General features: G+C 40.5%; 1 protein-coding gene across 1 annotated transcript in view; it reads right to left on the bottom strand.

Moving 5' to 3' along the window:
• nav3 (neuron navigator 3) overlaps nucleotides 1-21145 on the bottom strand; it is a 228920-nt gene that overhangs the window by 62321 nt on the left and 145454 nt on the right. The window contains exons 9-10 of the mRNA XM_079655695.1: nucleotides 20824-21145; nucleotides 18381-18500 (exon numbers count right to left, since the gene is read on the bottom strand). Coding sequence (XP_079511821.1) covers nucleotides 18381-18500; nucleotides 20824-21145 — 442 coding nt within the window. The remainder of the gene's footprint in view (nucleotides 1-18380; nucleotides 18501-20823) is intronic.

The raw sequence follows: 21145 nt of genomic DNA, 5'->3' as shown, positions 1-21145 counted from the left end.
AAGAGTCCTCTCCTGCTGATGTTCAGGTGTATATCAGTATATGTAGTGTCTCTACTTTAAAGAGTCCTCTCCTGCTGATGCTCAGGTGTATATCAGTATGTAGTGTATTTACTTTAAAGAGTCCTCTCCTGCTGATGTTCAGGTGTATATCAGTATGTAGTGTCTCTACTTTAAAGAGTCCTCTCCTGCTGATGTTCAGGTGTATATCAGTATGTAGTGTCTCTACTTTAAAGAGTCCTCTCCTGCTGATGTTCAGGTGTATATCAGTATGTAATGTATCTACTTTAAAGAGTCCTCTCCTGCTGATGTTCAGGTGTATATCAGTATGTAGTGTCTCTACTTTAAAGAGTCCTCACCTGCTGATGTTCAGTTGTATATCAGCATGTAATGTCTCTACTTTAAAGAGTCCTCTCCTGCTGATGTTCAGGTGTATATCAGTATGTAGTGTCTCTACTTTAAAGAATCCTCTCCTGATGATGTTCAGGTGTATATCTGTATGTAGTGTCTCTGCTTTAAAGAGTCCTCTCCTGCTGATGTTCAGGTGTATATCAGTTTGTAGTGTCTCTACTTTAAAGAGTCCTCTCCTGCTGATGTTCAGGTGTATATCAGTATGTAAGGTATCTACTTTAAAGAGTCCTCTCCTGCTGATGTTCAGGTGTATATCAGTATGTAGTGTCTCTACTTTAAAGAGTCCTCTCCTGTTGATGTTCAGGTGTATATCAGTATGTAGTGTCTCTACTTTAAAGAGTCCTCTCCTGCTGATGTTCAGGTGTATATCAGTATGTAGTGTCTCTACTTTAAAGAGTCCTCTCCTGCTGATGTTCAGGTGTATATCAGTATGTAGTGTCTCTACTTTAAAGAGTCCTCTCCTGCTGATGTTCAGGTGTATATCAGTATGTAGTGTCTCTACTTTAAAGAGTCCTCTCCTGCTGATGTTTAGGTGTATATCAGTATGTAGTATCTCTACCTTGGTTGCTGATTGGCTAATGGTTACACAAGACAACACATTGTTATGACATCATAAAGTGACCAAAATCTGATCAGCTCATTTTCAGAAAGGTTTTTATAGAAATGGATCAAAAAGAGAGATAATCTTTGTTCCTGAAACTTTCAGAGTCTCTTTCCACAGAGGGGACACATGTTGATGTAGAAGAGACATGAAGAAGAGGGGACACATGTTGATGAAGAAGAGACATGAAGAAGAGGGGACACATGTTGATGTAGAAGAGACATGAAGAAGAGGGGACACATGTTGATGTAGAAGAGACATGAAGAAGAGGGGACACATGTTGATGTAGAAGAGACATGGAGAAGAGGGGACACATGTTGATGTAGAAGAGACATGGAGAAGAGGGGACACATGTTGATGTAGAAGAGACATGAAGAAGAGGGGACACATGTTGATGTAGAAGAGACACAAAGAAGAGGGGACACATGTTGATGGAGAAGAGACATGAAGAAGTGGATTTTGCAGAATAGGTGACCTTTAAGTAAAAATGTCCTCCTCTTCCTCTTCCTCCTCATCCTTCTCTTCCTCCTGAGACCTGACTGAATATTTAATCGTCTCCCAGGATCAGCTGCTCTGACAGAATCAAACCATTGCTCCTGCACATGCACAACGGGTTGCATCCTTACAAAACAAATGGCACAGTCGAACTCAATCCACCCTTCAGCGAGGGGCTGCGGGACTCCTGTGTCGTACCTCCTTTAATTAGCAATGAGCTCCAGCACACAGAGCAGAAGGAGGGGGAGGATATTGCATCGCTGCAGTGAAATGGCCAGAGAGCGCCAAATGAGTAATTGCCTTTTTGTCCAAAAAATCCATCTGAAAACACACTGCGTTTCCCATTGTGATGCTTCTGGTTATTGGACCGGAGTAAAAAGCTTGTTATAAAACGGTCAAGTCAAATCAAGCAATCTGATTGGTTCTTAGCCGTGATATAATGAGCGTATATCATGGGTAGAATTGTAGTTACTTTTCACAACAAGTCAGTATCCCTCCGCGTCTGAGAAAAACAGTATACAGTTTGGCAGTTTGCTTTTCAAACTGGAACAAGAAAACAGCGGGGAAGTAACGGGGCAGAAAGCCTCCTTTTTACGCAGCGGTCCAGACATAGACATCAAACGGCGACACATATTCATTGTGCAGTTACTTTGGCATTAGGTTTATGGATATCTAGATACTTCCAAGGTTTGACATAATGAATTGTGCTACTTTTAAAGCAAGCAGCGATGTTTTCAAATTAAAAATCAAAAAGGATCGCAAAAACACTATCGACCAATCAGATTGCTTGATTTGACTTGTCTGTTTTATAAATAAAATGAACTTCGTACGCATTCATATTTAATTAATTGCACAATGAGGTAAATATCTAAAGGGAACCGTGCAGTAAGTAACGGAAAGTAATCAGGATACATTCATTTTCAATTCTGATACTTCGATTAGGTTACCCAACCCTTGTTTTTCATTACTGCACATATTTCAATCCAATTTTATTGCTACGATTTCAACCATATTCAATGTAAATATTGCGATATTTTTGTTTTATTTGTATGTTTATGTACAACACCAAGTCAAAATCCTCGTATGTGTTCACCTACCTTGTAATACAAATGTTTCTAATATTGAATTTTTCTGCGTGTGATGGTATGATAACTACGTCTATAATAAGGTTTGCCCTGAATTTCAAAATCCTGCATTTGTTGAAAAAAAACCCCAAATTAACACCAATTCAATGTGACTAGAGCTGCTCAGAGGAAGTGACCAGGTGAGATGTGACTTCACCTCAGAAAGGAGAATAAAAACCGATTCCTTATTATTTTTGCCGTGCAGATTCTTTAGCTAACCCTCGCTGTGTCTCCGCTCAGCCGTGCAAACGTTACCTCATGAAATATTCAAAACCCTCGGTCCGGTTCCCTCAGAGGAGAAGATGCTATTAGCAGCACGAACAAAGGAGAACATCGGTGATTACACTGCATCATGGAGATGAATGAGATCTGAACTTTAAGGGCTCGATACGTATTTAAGGGGAAAGGTGTTGGAGTTGAAGTGAGTTAAGATGGGATGTCTCCACAGGGGAGGAGGCAAATATACCCAGATGACCCGTTATGTAACAAGAACTCAGCGACAGCCACCACTAAGACCCGTTTTTTACACTTAAGGGAGAATACATATCATTAGTATAAAAGTATTGACTCCAATTTTGTTTATTTTGATGTTAAAGGAAAACATTTTTTTAAGTTTTTGTAGAAAAAAATCCATGAAATGTGTCACGGTTTTTAGCTGTCATTAAAAACCTGTGGCTAAACTGAAACATCTATTTGCATAAAGATAAAAAAACAATCGTCATTTCCTCATTTGCAGTTCAAATATTTGACAAACGAATGGTCGAATCTTTCTGAGAAGTAAACGTGAGTTTGATGAGGGTTTTTAAATTAATCAGAAAAGCTTTTAATCTACAACACGGATATAAGTTGCTCACTTTAGCTCAAACTAGGATCAGATGAAAGCCAAACTCCCTTACTGTGCAACACGAATAGCCAGAAAACCTTTTTTGCACACACACACACACACACACACACACACACACACACACACACACACACACACACACACACACACACACACACACACACACACACACACACACACACACACACACACACACACACACACACACACACACACACACACACACACACACACACACACACACACACACACACACACACACACACACACACAGCTTGTTTCTCCAACACACAGAGCACTTTTCTTTGCTGTCAATGGAAAACACTTATCCTAATTATCCAACTCAATGCCTCTGAGACTGACAATAAAATATTAGAAAATACATAAATTCTCCTGCCTTTCTGTGGCTCACTTCCACAACACACACACAGCAGAAATAAGCATCATTTACAGGTCGTGTGTGTGTGTGTGTGTGTGTGTGTGTGTGTGTGTGTGTGTGTGTGTGTGTGTGTGTGTATGTTGGTGTGTGTGTGTGTGTGTGTGTGAATATAGTTCCCAGCTTTGCTCACCTCTGCTGCCCGTCATCCCGCCTCTGAAATGTTTCCCTGACGGAGAGGCTGGAGGCTTTGAGACGTCCGGAGACAAAGAGAGAAAGGACTACCTCACTCTTACACTTTCACCCTTGTACTGCTGACTCCCCCCTCCTGTCTCTCTTCCTCTCCCCCCCTCCCTTCCTCACCAACGACGGGCCTTTCAGACTTTCGAAGAGGCAATCAGATATTTTGTCCGCAAGGAGCATGACGGCGCAAAACGGAGCCAAAATCAAGGATCTGGATCAGAGCCCTGTGTGATTTCTCTTTTCCGGACGCCATGGACTGGAAGTGATCTCATGCATAATACGTGAGAGGAGTCAGAAAAGTGTGCAGGGATATTATTCATGAGCTCTGTAATGGCGGGCAAAGAAAGAAAGAAAAGGGTGATGAGCTGTTGGGTTATTTGTCGAATACTCGATTCTGATTGGTCGATTTGGACATCTCTGAGGTTGTTAATACTCGATAACAGACCGCCGCTAAGCAAAATAATGACTGTTGTTAAGGAGGATGGAAGAATGAGGTTAAAAGACAGAGTGTTGGACGTCAGATACATCTCAACAAGAAGACAGACAGGAAGTAAAAACTAACAGGAATAGCAGAAGAAGACAGACAGGAAGTAAACACTAAAGGGAACAGTAGAAGGAGACAGACAGGAAGGAAGTAAACAATAAAGGGAACAGCAGAAGAAGACAGACAGGAAGTAAACACTAAAGGGAACAGCAGAAGAAGACAGACAGGAAGGAAGTAAACAATAAAGGGAACAGCAGAAGAAGACAGACAGGAAGTAAACACTAAAGGGAACAGTAGAAGGAGACAAACAGGAAGGAAGTAAACACTAACAGGAACAGTAGAAGAAGACAGACAGGAAATAAACACTAACGGGAACAGTAGAAAAAGACAGACAGGAAGGAAATAAACACTAAAGGGAACAGTAGAAGAAGACAGACAGGAAGGAAGTAAACAATAAAGGGAACAGCAGAAGAAGACAGACAGGAAGTACACACTAAAGGGAACAGTAGAAGAAGACAGATAGGAAGTAAACACTAACAGGAACAGTAGAAGAAGACAGACAGGAAGGAAGTAAACAATAAAGGGAACAGCAGAAGAAGACAGACAGGAAGGAAGTAAACACTAAAGGGAACAGTAGAAGAAGACAGATAGGCAGGAAGTAAACACTAACGAGAACAGTAGAAGAAGACAGACAGGAATGAAGTAAACAATAAAGGGAACAGCAGAAGAAGACAGACAGGAAGGAAGTAAACACTAAAGGGAACAGTAGAAGAAGACAGACAGGAAGGAAGTAAACAATGAAGGGAACAGCAGAAGAAGACAGACAGGAAGTACACAATAAAGGGAACAGTAGAATAAGACATACAGGAAGTAAACACTAACAGGACTTGCAGTAGAAGACAGACAGGAAGGAAGTAAACAATAAAGGGAACAGTAGAAGAAGACAGACAGGAAGGAAGTAAAGACTAACGGGACCAGCAGAAGAAGACAGACAGGAAGGAAGTAAAGACTAAGGGGAACAGTAGAAGAAGACAGACAGGAAGGAAGTAAACACTAACAGGACCAGCAGAAGAAGACAGACAGGAAGGAAGTAAACAATAAAGGGAACAGTAGAAGAAGACAGACAGGAAGGAAGTAAAGACTAAAGGGAACAGTAGAAGAAAACAGACAGGAAGGAAGTAAACACTAAAGGGAACAGTAGAAGAAGAATGACAGGAAGGAAGTAAACACTAAAGGGAACAGTAGAAGAAAACAGACAGGAAGGAAGTAAACACTAAAGGGAACAGTAGAAGAAGACTGACAGGAAGGAAGTAAACACTAAAGGGAACAGCAGAAGAAGACTGACAGGAAGGAAGTAAACACTAAAGGGAACAGTAGAAGAAGACAGACAGGAAGTACACACTAACGGATTTTGTGGATTTTCACTAAATCCCAATTTTTTCAATAGAAATTGCATTAAATGATATGTTTTCTATCTTATCTACGACTGTTAATGTGATATATCAGGATTTTTATAATCCGCATTAGAGTCAGGCTCCATGGCGCTAAAGTGAATTATCTATCATAGGAGCTTTGTTGATTCTTATCTCCACAGAATCATTAGGGCGTGATGAATGGAGACGTATCGTGGGAAATATGTAACCAAACGAATCGATGCAACTGCAGAGGAAGTCTCCTACGGTCCTAAAATCTGTCTTGCATTCAGACAAAGCACTCATGAGGGCTTCACTTGAGTACAAGTACTAATACCACACTTTAAAAATACTCCATTTCAATTAAAAGTACTGCATGGACAATGGTTCTTACGTAAAAGCATTTAAGTACAATAAGGAGAAAAGTAGAAGACATTTCTGCCAATTCATTTCCTGTTAACACACTCCTGGTTTTAGTTACGAGTTTATTTAGTTTAGATAGTTTAATCTGATACCAAATGATCATATTTTAAACGTTTTTCATAAGTATTGTCCGTCAAAATCGGAATTCATTAAAAACAAAATCTGTAAATGGAGTAAAAAGTGCAAAATTGGCTTTTAAAATGTAGTAGAGTATAAGTATAAAGTACTGTGAAATATAAAATACTCAGGTAAAGTACCTCACATGTGTACTTAATTACAGTACTCGAGTACATGTACTTTGATACTTCACACCACAGGGTATTACTTAATAATGATTGGGCGTTTACAAACTTTTAAGACCATCCTCGGTTATTTCAGCTGGGTGATTATGCCTTCAAATGCTCTATTTGTTTTAAGAAAGGAAAAGACTTCGTACACACCGTCATTTAGGAAACCCTTAAGCGCTACCACGAGCTAAAGGTGATGTCATGTCATCATTTTTTTTTTTTTACTCCCACTACAACTCCAATTAAAAAGACAATTCAATCCTGATCCAGGTCAACTCTCCAGCGCAAACACAGTGTTATAATCTGCAGCTCTGCTCAGTAAACATTTCAACGAGTCAAACGTATTCCATTAAAAGTTTGAAATGAGCGGAGCGTGCGGGCTGCAGATATATCCCACACTGAGGGTAATGGAGACAGGCGCTCTCTTTCCAACGAACAGATAAGAACCAGGGGTCACTGATATGACATCACATTACTCACACACATGTGGAGTTTTAATGGGGGGAATTACACCTTAATAGGGTTAAAAAACGAGAGATATTACTATGAAAACCAACTTTAAGATCATTCTTAGTATGCAAATTAGTAATTTACGAGAAAAACAACCAACAAAAATAGACAAACATATAAAAAAAACATTTTAGAGCTCACATATAATGCTAATTGGGGGTTTTCCCTCTCTTGTTCTATAGGTTTTAGTGCATGTAAATGGTGTGCAAATGCTAAAATCCTAACATTTTTGACCGTCTAGTGCCTCTCCTTAAGGGTCACTTTAATATATCCTCAACATACATTATACAAGGTAGAAATGTCACTTCTTGTGGCTTAAAAAAAAGATGAAGTATCAAGAGGTTTATTCGAAATATGGTGAATTATCTAGAATAACAGATGCATTGATGCCCGCAGGCTAAAAGACACCTGATGGGTTTTTGAATTTGAACTCTGATATCCTTTCCCTTTCCTTCCAGTCACCCATTCACAACTAAATTAATGCTCTCACTCACTCACTCACTCACTCACTCACTCACTCACTCACTCACTCACTCACTACTGTACAGTACAAATAGTTAATGCCTCCCTGTGACATGTGTGACATATATAATATATTTATATTTAAGCGCTTTGAGCAACAGGAAAAGTGCTATATAAATAACATGTATTATTATTATTATGATTATGGCCAATGAAACAGCAGCTGTGGACATCTAAGGCTTGGATGGAAAATACTTAGAATCGCATAAAGAAAAAAGAAGGAGGGCAGGAGGTCTTTTTATTTCATCAGTGCCCATTATTCAGTAAATACAGTAATTGAAGAGCTGAATCGATGCCATGAAAAAATTCTCCCTGAGATACTTTCAATGTATTCATTTCAATTAGTGTTAAACTATCTCCTTGACTTTGAGAGGACATTTTTTTGGACTCAAGCACCTGGACGAGAAGAGACATTTGCAAGATAACACACACGAGCCAGCTGGCGATAAAACTTCCTCCAATTATCCTCTCAGTTTGCTAAGTTTGGGCTGAGCTCCTCGTTAAAGACTGTCAGAAACAAATGAGCTGGCAGACTGACAAGTGCCAGAAAACTTCATGAACGCTAGAAAGCAGAATTGCTGAACTTTCAAACAACGTCACAGAGGACATCTTCGTTCACAGAAACTTACATAACGACCGGCTTCGTCATTGAAAGTAAAAAAAAACCTTCTGCAATTCTCAGAGAGAGTCTGCTGCAGAAACACACACAGACAGACAGACAGACAGACAGACAGACAGACAGACAGACAGACAGACAGACACACAGACAGACAGACAGACAGACAGACACACAGACAGACAGACAGACAGACAGACACACAGACAGACAGACAGACAGACAGACACACAGACAGACAGACAGACAGACAGAGAAACAAACAGACAGACACACAGACAGACAGGCAGGCAGGCAGGGAGGCAGACAGACAGACAGACAGACAGACAGACAGACAGACAGACAGACAGACAGACAGACAGACAGACAGAAAGACAGACAGACACACACACACACAGACAGAATCACAGACAGACAGACAGACAGACAGACACACAGACACACAGACAGACAGACAGACAGACAGACACACAGACAGACAGACAGACACACAGACAGACAGACAGAGAAACAGACAGACAGACAGACAGACACACAGACAGACAGACAGAGAAACAGACAGACAGACAGACAGACAGACAGACAGACAGACAGACAGACAGACAGACACACAGACAGACACACAGACACACAGACAGACAGACAGAGAAACAAACAGACAGACACACAGACAGACAGGCAGGCAGGCAGGGAGGCAGACAGACAGACAGACAGACAGACAGACAGACAGACAGACAGACAGACAGACAGACAGACAGACAGAAAGACAGACAGACACACACACACACAGACAGAATCACAGACAGACAGACAGACAGACAGACACACAGACACACAGACAGACAGACAGACAGACAGACACACAGACAGACAGACAGACACACAGACAGACAGACAGAGAAACAGACAGACAGACAGACAGACACACAGACAGACAGACAGAGAAACAGACAGACAGACAGACAGACAGACAGACAGACAGACAGACAGACAGACAGACACACAGACAGACACACAGACACACAGACAGACAGACAGATAGACAGACAGTCACACAGACAGACAGACAGATAGACACACAGACAGACAGACAGACAGACAGACAGACAGACAGACAGACACAGACAGACAGACAGACAGACAGACAGACAGACAGACAGACAGATAGACACACAGACAGACAGACAGACAGACAGACACAGACAGACAGACAGACAGACAGACAGACAGACAGACAGACAGACAGACAGACAGACAGACAGACAGACAGACAGACACACACAACAACACACACCAAAAACACTGAAACGTTGACTTTAAGGAAGTGTATTATGTCCACAGATTTCACATAACTGTCTTAGGTTAATTGAAAGCTCTGTTCGTCACGTATGGACACACACATTTGTTTCTGTTTGTCAGTGTACTAAAGGACAGAAAGGAGCACATACGAAGTCCCACCGCTATCAAAATACACACGTAAATCAAATAAAGTACAGGACAAGAAGGCAAGTCAAATGCTGACTCATTTCAAGGTTTCAGGACTCCGCCATCGGAGATAAAACCCGTGCAGGGTGATGCCACTGTAGAATCTGTTTTATTGATTCCTCGTTGTCTTATTCTTTCATGTTGTCAGTGTTACATCGGATCCACGACACGACAACTTGGAGACAGTTCAGAGGGTTCATAAATAAAACAAAGTAAAGGACAAGAAGGCAAATAAGGTCTCTTTTTTGGCAAGACATTCAATCCTGACAGCTTTGAAATAAACAAAGATTGCAGAGCCAGCGGTCCTGAACAAGAAGAGAGAGAGAGAGAGAGAGAGAGAGAGAGAGAGAGAGAGAGAGAGAGAGAGAGAGAGAGAGAGAGAGAGAGAGAGAGAGAGAGAGAGACAGGAGGCTAAAAGCAGAGCCTGTTACTTATTCATGTCTCTGCTGAGTACGGGAAGCCCTTCGGTGTCAAAACACTCTCCTCGGACGTCTTTTCCTGACAGTAAGGCCACGAGCATGCTCTCATCCATGATGCATGACAGCGGGTATTTTTAGAGAGCGCTGGTGCATTGTTTTGATCAGAGGAGGGAGAGTTTCTACTGTATTCTTAGATAAAACAAGACAACTGCCAAATACTTGCAGTCGTTCACAGGAGGTTTCTAAATGAGAGAAGGATTAGTGAAAAGGGGTTTATCTGTTGAGTGAGTGAGTAAGGGTCTGTACGCAATTCAATTTTAATTGCTCAGCCACAAATCCAATACAGTCCCACAGAGCTTCTTGAATCTATTTTTAAAATTATACTAGTTTTTGTATTTCCTTGTAACACTGTAAAAGAGAAACAATGCTGAAAATTCAATTTGACCATTGAACGTTTTTATAAATTAGTTAATTATTATTATTTATTTTTTTTATAGTTGAATTTTTTTTAATTGAATACTTTTAAAAAAAATTGGATTTTTTAATTGGATTTTTCTTTTAAAGTTTTCATTTCCAAAACATTTTTTTTAACCCTTAGAGTGATTGAAGTGGGTCAAAAAGTACCCGTATTAGAATAATATGTTTTGCCATTTTTGTCAGTTTGAAAAAAACGTTTTGAACATATCGATGCAAAGATCTCCGCTATTCTGAGACCCTCACAGTATTCCAGTACCTTTTCAAAACTCATCTCTTCTCCTCTTGTCTACTCATAGCCCCCCCCCCCCCATCAATCCATGCCGGTTGATCAAGTTTGATAGTCCTATACCCCCCCCACCCTAACCTTCCCTTATATTGAAAAGCGGTTTTGAGTCCTTGAAAAGCCCTATACAAATATAATGTATTATTATTATTATTATTATTATTATTATTATTATTATTATTATACTGACAGGTATCAGATCAGGCTGTGTCAAATAATCTTCCTGAGAGGTGTCACTTGTGATGTCGTCTGTGTGGTCCACAGTGAATGTATTCCTGACAGCAACAGGTGATAAGAATCAAAGGTTCCCAGAGGATCCCATAGGAAATGAATGCGGGTCATTTTTGACCCTCTTATGGAAGCTTGGGGTAGAAATACAAAAACTACAATTTCTTAAAATGTATAAAATTTAAATTTAAAATTTGAATGGCACGATATCCAAAACAGGTTTTTGGGGGAATAGCTGGAATATGAAATGATAAAAAAATGTAATTACAAAGATACTTCAAGAAAACCACCTCACCGGGTCCAAAAATACCCACTTATGCATCTAAGGGTTGAATAGAGAACTTTTTTTAATGGTTTATTTTTTAATTAAGGGATTTTTATTAATTTATTTAATGTCGTTTAGTTTGAACTGTTTCATTTTGTATTTCGAATCTGTAATTTTCTAAAATCAAGAACATTTAAGGCGACATTTAAAGCGAATTTAAAGCGCGATAGAAACACAATTTGTTATTATTATAAAAATGCCACCCCAAAAAAAATCCATCTTCCAGGTCCTTCTAATTTCATTACAAAACTACACTCTTCCTGCTTGAATGTCAGAAAACCAGAACTATCCTTCCCAAGCAACATGGACCCCCACATAGCGGGTATGTTCAAGAACACCACCATCATTACATATGTCGTAAAGTGCTCAGAACAGAAACCATGACTCCACGCTGATCACCTGCTGATCTGATGAGTCAGCAGGAAGAATAACGAGCCTCATGGGAGTTCAGTTTATACACACAGACCCATAAACTCCCTCTACTACTGCCAGTGTGAGGAGAACAGGGAGAGAAGAGGGTGTGTGTGTGTGTGTGTGTGTGTGTGTGTGTGTGTGTGTGTGTGTGTGTGTGTGTGTGTGTGTGTGTGTGTGTGTGTGTGTGTGTGTGTGTGTGTGTGTGTGTGTGTGTGTGTGTGTGTGTGTGTGTGTTTATATAAATAGTGGAATTAGCTCCACATTGATATCAGGACAGTCTACATATCGTCCGTCACTTGTACCATGGCTAAATTACAACGAAAAACAAAACAATTCCTATTAAAACAATAGGACTGAACGAGATTAGCCCAACATTAATGCAACATCACTTATAATGGTTTGGCTTATTGAAAGGGACTATATCTGCTTTTTTTCTTGTTGTTTTTGTTTGTATATTTAAAGTTAATTACTCCTCAAAACCGAAATGATTTGTAATTCAATGAAAAGGTGGACAGATCGTAAAACTCTGGGCAGCCCTGCGGTCAACTTCTCCACATTTAACGTAGACTGTTATAATGAAAGGAAGGAAAAGCTACGGGAAATGGAGGATTAAAATGAAACCCTCTTTATTTATATATAGCTAAATGTTATCGCTGCGTTTAACCCTTCCTACTTTCCGAGTAAAGCCACCAGTAAACACCAATCCGATTTTGGCCTTCGATGGATGTCAGGCCGATGATGAGCGTCCTACTCAGATTGGTGTGTCCCGCACTGTCGTGTCTTTTCGGCCGTGCCGACACCTTTTTGGCCGAAAACCCACCGATTCTACATGTCGAATGTGTAGGCAGTCGGCCAAAGGCAGTCGGTCAAAGAAATCACTCTGATTGGCTGTTCAGCTATCGAATCAGTGAATGAGAAGCTAAACGGAAGTGAGGGACACAAACAAACTATTAAGAAAGCAAATCTGAGATTTCCTTTAACTCCAGCTCTCGACACAGGTTCGGGAAAGCCCCACGAGCTTCTCGCTGTAGAGTGAAAATGGAACACGCTATTTGTTGTTTGTTTATTTCACGCAGTCTGTTCTTCTTCTCTCGGTTATCACGCAGTCTGTCTTCCGGTTGCCTCTTTTGAATGACGAATACACACTACCGCCGCCTGCTGGTAAGGAGAGGTATTGCCACTCACGCATGCGCAGTTTGTACGTGCTACTTGGCCGACACAACAGTCGGGGGTCCGTCTGTGTCAGTTCTTTGGTGTCAGCTTGGTGTGTCCCTACGTTAACAGTCGACACTTGGTCTATTTAACTGAAGTCTCTACAGACTGAGCTACCGTCGGATGATATTAGTTCTTCTTATTCAGATGGCAAATCAATCACAAAATTAAAATGTTACCGCATAGCACAGCCAGCACAACCTGAAAGAAAGGCTGCTGGGAACGCTTGATCTTGCTTTGATTGGTAAAAGACATTCAAACAATGGAGCAGACATGCAGGAATAAAATATAATGCTACCTATCATTTTGCCAGAGAGTAAGAAATGTTCACTTCCTTTTATAGTTCACAGTGACCAGGGGGAGGTACAAACACACAATATATATTTAACTAACTCGCAGTTTAGGAATAAATGCTTTGCTGGTATTTGTCATTCCTAGAAGCATGTGTGCATTTGAGGAGATGGGAAGTTCTTCGAGGTGAGCGAACAGTTTGTCTTACTTAAAGCCGGAGGGGTTTTGTGGAAATGATATGAATGTTTCAGGAAAAATAAGTAAAAACCCGTCCCAAGAGAGGGAGCTAAAGCCATGCTGGAAACACGGTGAGCAATCTCCCCCCCCGAGCATTGTGTATGTCAGCGGGAAAGTGACAGCTCAGCTTCTGACTGTCAAACATGTCACAGGGAGGCATTAAAGCCATGTGTACTGTGTGTGTGTGTGTGTGTGTGTGTGTGTGTGTGTGTGTGTGTGTGTGTGTGTGTGTGTGTGTGTGTGTGTGTGAGCGTGTGTGTGTGTGTGTGTGTGTGTGTGAGCGTGTGTGTGTGTCTGTGTGTGTGTGTGTGCGTGTGTCTGTGTGTGTGTGTGTATGTGTGTGTGTGTGTGTGTGTGTGTGTGTGTGTGTGTGTGTGTGTGTGAGCGTGTGTGTGTGTGTGTGTGAGCGTGTGTGTGTGTCTGTGTGTGTGTGTGTGTGAGCGTGTGTGTGTGTCTGTGTGTGTGTGTGTGTGTGTGTGTGTGTGTGTGTGTGTGTGTGAGCGTGTGTGTGTGTGTGTGTGTGTGTGTGAGCGTGTGTGTGTGTCTGTGTGTGTGTGTGTGTGAGCGTGTGTCTGTGTGTGTGTGTGTGTGTGTGTGTGTGTGTGTGTGTGTGTATGTGTGTGTGTGTGAGCGTGTGTGTGTGTGTGTGTGAGCGTGTGTGTGTGTCTGTGTGTGTGTGTGTGTGAGCGTGTGTGTGTGTCTGTGTGTGTGTGTGTGTGTGTGTGTGTGTGTGTATGTGTGTGTGTGTGTGTGTGTGTGTGTGTGTGTGTGTGTGTGTGTGTGTGTGTGTGTGTGTGAGCGTGTGTGTGTGTCTGTGTGTGTGTGTGTGTGAGCGTGTGTGTGTGTCTGTGTGTGTGTGTGTGTGTGTGTGTGTGTGTGTGTGTGTGTGTGTGTGTGTGTGTGTGTGTGTGTGTGTGTGTGTGTGTGTGTGTGTGTGTGTGTGTGTGTGTGTGCATTCATTTAGTTGTGTATGGGTGACTGGAAGGAAAGGAAAAGGATATCAGAGTTCAAATTCGAAAACACATCACGTGTCTTTTAGCCTGCGGGCATCAATACTTTCTCATCGCTCCTGAGGCCCAAAGCGCTATCTCAAACTTTAGCTCAGAGACGCCACAGTTTTTAGGAATAATGTGAAGGCAGGTTGAGAAGAATTAGCACATTATAGTCGTGCACTGGTGGAGTATTTTTGAAGGAGGTCCTGAAAGGTAGCATCACAAGAGCAAAAGGGTTTTTCTGTTGGATTCAATTGGAAGATCTGTTGCAAACACACATTTATGATACTTATATGTTTTGTTCAGCAGGATAATCTCCACATATTAACACCACTTTATGATTTTTAGGATAAAAAGCTAACCATAAAGGAACTACAGTACGGTCACATGACTTCACGTCACCACCGCTAAGCTAAAGGAGGCTAATGTTGGGCTATAAAGGAACTACAGCACGGTCACATGACTTCACATCACCACCACTAAGCTAAAGGAGGCTAATGTTGGGCTATAAAGGAACTACAGAACGGTCACATGACTTCACGTCACCACCGCTAAGCTAAAGGAGGCTAATGTTGGGCTATAAAGGAACTACAGCACGGTCACATGACTTCACGTCACCACCGCTAAGCTAAAGGCGGCTAATGTTGGGTTATAAAGGAACTACAGCACGGTCACATGACTTCACGTCACCACCGCTAAGCTAAAGGTGGCTAATATTGGGCATGATGGCGTTTAGTCCTCTCATTTAGACACTTGTAAGCGAAAGATGTTTTTTAAACTCCATAGGGATATTTAGTGATGTATTTTATATCACATCTTTTCAGCTTGTGTTTACCACAGACCTTATTTCAGACATCTCACCAAAAACACATTAAAGATATGGTTGACATAAACAGGAAGTGATAAAATGCTGATTCATTTAAAGGTTTTAAGACTAATTTCTGAGATAAAACACATTGAGGGGGACGCTACAACTTGGAGACAGTTCAGAGGGTTCATATTTATCCATCCATCCCTTCGAGTGTCACAGTCCTACAGCAGATCAGAGAGAGACTGACAGGCGGGGAATCTAACGCCTGTTCTGAACCTCCGGTCAGGTCGGCTGATATCGTGACGCTCTGCCGATCACAGATATGATCCGACCTGCTGAACATCTCCGCTGACTGACTGTTGTGTTGCTTGTGAAAGCGAAAACGCACACCGGAAAACAGAAGGGCCGTCGGGGCTTTTCAACAAGACAGTTAATCACAACATCTGTAAGTTGTACCTAACTATGGTTACATTCATCCTATATAACCATAATGAATACTGTCTGTTTAAAATCACTTCTTAAAACCCACTTCTTCTCCTTAACGTTCGACACTTAGAAAGATAGTAGATTGTTGCTTTTAATTGGTCTATTGTTTTTACTATATGGCTGTTATTAATCTATTCATTTACATTTTAATTTTTTTTTGTATTTTGCTTATTTTATGTTTTCTGAGCTGAGCTGTGTGATTTTTGTATTTTATTAAAGTATTTATTTCTCTGTACAGTGCTTTGGTCTGGAGGTTTTACATTTCTTTACAAATAAAGCTGTATTGCATTGTATTGAAGGCAAAATGACCACATTGGCACCTTGAATAAGATCCTTAAAGTTCATAAGGAGTCAAATAAAATAAAATACAAATGTATTATTGATCCAAATCACAAGAAATGCCTCAAAGGGCTGTACAAAGCCAAGACAAAAACAAAATACAAACGTCATAGCATAGCAATTATTGAAAAAGGAGTGACTCTAACAGCCCTTTACTTATTTTAAGCGTTTAAACAAAACCAAGCTATTTCTATAGAGTGATTTCTGATTGCTTTCCAAAGCCCTCCGCCTCCTCCAAACACTGCGACTCATCAAAATGTTGGCAGAAGTTAGAGTTGCATGCTGGGAAATGTCGCTGCATCAGTGGATTCCCAGCAGGCTCTCTGAAGGCCTGTCATCTCAATCTGAGCCTGACAGCTTTAAATCGATCGCACGTCCCTCCTTTTCACCTCATTTCATCTTGCGTGTCCCCGCAGTGTCCTGACTGTCCTCTCTGAAGGACATGGACTTACTTCTTACTTTTTAACTTGTGGATTTATGGGGTTTCTTTCGATTAAAGAGGTCCTATTATGCCTCTTGGGGTTTTCCCTTTCCTTCAATGTGTTATATAGGTTTTGGTGCATGTAAATGGTCTGCAGAGGCTAAAATCCATCACATATTAGATCACTGGATTGTAATTATTCATGCATTAAAGTCATTTTATTTTGCAGCTAGTAATAACTTTGAATGACTCTCTATTCAGATATATTAATCCATTATAGTATGTCATACTTTTTAGTGAGTAAAAATCATTATAATTACTTACGAATTGTACTGTAGTATAAGTATCATGGAGCATAAAATGGCAATACTCAAGTAAAGTACAATTACCTCAAAGATGCACTTGAGTAAATGCACAAGGTTACTTTCCAAGGACATGAGCTTACTTCTTACTTTTTGAATCTTTATTCAGATATCTTAATCCATTAGATCAGTGGTTCCCAACCTTTTTTCCCAAGAGCCCCCCCAAATGACTCCTGTTGGAAGTTGCGCCCCCCCCCCCCCCCCCAAAATGCTACAAATACTGTCACAAACTGGATGAATGTGAAGTATTTTGTTAAAGGAGGATGACAGCGTAATTAAGGAGCTCTATTGGAGTGACTTTGATGGTTATTGGACTCAGGATTCATTCATTTGGATTCCCGCTGTATGAAGAAATTAAAGGACGGTGCAAGTGGAACCAATTCACAAAGGGATTAAACTGTTTAAAACACATGCTCAAAGTAAGCCGGGTTTTGCCGATGTGTTTATGTGGATTCAAAAGTCGTAAATAATCTACAAAATGGAGGAGACCGATCTGATCGGAGCAACTGAGACAAATAATCCAACTGAAACCGGCATGGACAATGACTATGTTTTAGAAATGCGCTTATCCAGAAAAGCCTGGTTTGGACACTTAACGGGCAGAAGAAACATTTCTATTAAAGAAAGAATTATACATTTCTTTCTTTTTATGCCTTTATTACTAACTTGAATTTTTATTAAAATTAATTAATAAATTATTTTTTATATTTTATTTTAATCTAGAGACAAGGCTTTTAGTGACAATCATGTATTGCGTTACAATTATATGTAAAAAAAAAAAAAAAAAGTCTAAATATGATATTTGGCCTCAAATCATCTGAGGCCTGGCGCCCCCCCCTGCGATCTTTGGCGCCCCCCCAAAGGGGTTAGTTAACCCAGGTTGGGAACCACTGCATTAGAGTATGTCATACTTTGTTTTGTAATAAACAATATGAATGTGCAAAGTAACTAGTAACTAAAAGTGTCAAATAAGTGTGAGTAAAAGTACAATATCTGCTTACAAATTGTACTGTAGTATAAGTATCAAGCAGCATCAAAGTGAAACACTCAAGTAAAGTACAAGTACCTCAAAGATGTAGTTGAGTAAACGCACAAAGTTACTTAGTTCTGACATCCGGGACATTCAAAAAATCTGAACACAAATGTAGAAATGTCCCCACATCTGTATGTCTATCATTGTCCCTCTATGTTTCCAGTGTCATCGTCCATAGCAACATCAAATCATCAAAGCGAGGTATTGACTCTGTGCCTACCTGTCGATGTCGCCCTGCATCTCTTTGCTGCCTCTCTGGGAAACATCTTGAGAAGTAGAAGAGTCCGAGGCTCGGCCTGCGCTCCTCGAATACAGGTGAAGGCCGCCGTCGGTAAGGTATCTGTGAGAGGGGGAATAATAAGAGGATGAAGATGCTGTGTCGAAGAGATAGTAACTGTATAAATGAAATTGACTTGACACATCCGACCTCTGTTCTGCAAAAACGTAAAAAAAAATTGTGAAAGCCTATCAAATCAAATAAGAGGATGAAGATGCTGTGGTGGACAGAAAGTAAATGTTTAAATAAAATGTACTTGAGTTGGCCAACCTCTGTTCTGTATAAACTTAACCAGTAAGGGAATACAGTGACATGATGGATATACTGATACAAAAGCACTTTTTGTTTTATGAAAGCCAATCAAATCCTTATTCTACAGCTTGAGGTAAGTTGGATTTTTAGACTTTTTAAACACCATGTAGAACAAAACTACTTCCTGAGAATAAACAACAACTTTGTAGTAATCAATATTGAAAATAAAATAAACTTATGCACCACATTTTTCTCCAGAAATATATAGGGTATCTGTTTCAGCCAAATCTTAGATGTTAAATCCTAAAAGCAACATTTCATTGAATTAGCATTTCCGCCTGCTTTCAGCACTTCGGATGCAAACAGAATATTATCATTATTGCAAAAGGGCATTCAGTAAAGAATAAAATAAACATCAAAGTTATAGTTATTTTTGGAGATTTGAAATTGTAAAGTAAGACACAAATATTAATAACAAAATGACTTTGTAACTGTGTAATTGATACCTGGCCACTAAATCAATCAATATATATATGCCGTTAATAACTGTGTAATTTATACCTGGCTGCTAAACCCTTGTTACTGTTACAAGGTGTGTATCTTGTATTTTGTAGATTGTGTAACTTGCTGTTAAATACCGTCAAACTATGTGCAATATATACTTTATATACATATGCCATCTTTAATAACTGTAATATATACCGGGCTGCTAAATCCGAAGAACTGCTACAAGATTTGATTTGTAGATTTGATTTGTTTTTGATCTGTATTTTTGAAAATTATGTAACTTTTTAATGGTTTTTTTTAGCATATTGTTTATTATATTATAACTTAGTACTTTTTTAACGCACGTAAGATATGCGAACACTAGTCTGTGACTCTTTCCTGCTGTAACGCTGCAAATTTCCCCTCTGTGGGACTAATAAAGGTATTCTGATTTCTGATTTCTGATACAATCTATTTTGTATCATTTTTAAGACTTTTGAAGATTGATTTAACACAATTTAGTACCAATTAACGCCTTTTTTGTTGCCTTTTAGCCTTTTCAAAGGATCCGCAAGAGCCCTGTTAAATGTGTGGATGTGGCACAGAGTAAGTGGTAAGATTTGAGGCACGGCTGATAGGACATGGAGACCATTAGCATTTAGCTAATTAAGCTTAGCTAATCACTTTTCCTTTCTGACGTGTTATGTGAATTGCCTTTTTGACCAAACTCTCATATGCTCACTGCTTTAATAGCTATGGTGAGAATGAAGGTCAGAAGCAAACACACATTTTGCCGTGATGTTTTCCGGATCTATTTTCATTCAGCTAATCTGTCAGCGAATGGCGTGGCCTCGAGTTGCACGCTTCACTTTCATGGCAAGACAAACGATGACAGCCTTGGTGGATGTTAGCTTGCCCTTTGTATTAATGTTCACAGAAAGCTGAGGCCTTGGAGACTCTATGAACACACATCCAACCATTTCTACTAAACCCATGCACTGCGACATTGAATAGAAAAATGTGACTTGTATTCATGATCCATCAAACAAGCGTTTCAGTTAGTAAAGAGGAAGAAGAAGGCCAAATCATATAACATGGAACATATTCTGCTCGCTTTCGGGTCCATACTTATATTTTGGATTCATACTAGAACGTGTGTAATTTCTCGAGTGTCTCTTTTTCTCATACTGTCCGTTAGAATATAACTTAAAGAGGCCCTATCGTGATTTTTGGGGGGTTTTCCCTTTCCTGTAGTGTGTTCTATAGGTTTTTATAGGAGTTCCAGGAACACAGTGACATCACTATGGAACACATGCACTTCTATTAGCCAGTGCGCCGATGCATTGTACGTGATAATATAAATTTTGGCAACATCATTTAAAAATAAAAACGTCGGCATTTAAAGCAGGAAGTCAGAAGTGCATCAGAGGAAGCTAATATGCTAAACGCTACAGTCGTCCTAACCCTCGTAGGATACTTTAGGCAAACAATATACTTTTTTTTTGGCAACAAGTACTTTTACCTACCTCAACCAAACAGAAGCAAGTTTAATTTAGTCTAACAATATACATTTTGGCACCATCATTTAGGTCAGAAGTCAGAAGTGCATCAGAGGAAGCTAACATGCTAAGTGCTATAGTCGTCCTACCCGCTGGTGATCTCATTGGTCCGGTTGCTCCTCCCTAGGATATCTCCTTCACTCAAGTACCCTGTTATCTCCATCTCCGACTGCTGCCCTTCATCTCCTTCTCCTCCTCCTCCTGCTCCTCCTCCTCCGTTCTCCCCTTGCTCCGCCCCCCTCACCCCTCTTCTGAACACAAACCTGGAAGTGTCAGAGTGCCCAGTGTAGCGCCCTGTGGTGCACCCGGCGCTCGTCGTGGTCGCTCTGGGCGCTGCCGCGTAGCTGCTGGGCATTGAGGGGGCGTCGCCCGCCTGGAGACGCGGGGTTTGTGATTGGCCGAGACGCCAGG

The sequence above is a fragment of the Notothenia rossii genome (assembly GCF_949606895.1).
Source record: "Notothenia rossii genome assembly, chromosome: 10".
Classification (NCBI taxonomy): domain Eukaryota; kingdom Metazoa; phylum Chordata; class Actinopteri; order Perciformes; family Nototheniidae; genus Notothenia; species Notothenia rossii.
Note: the sequence above shows the minus strand (reverse complement) of the source record. Positions and strands in the feature narration are given on the sequence as shown.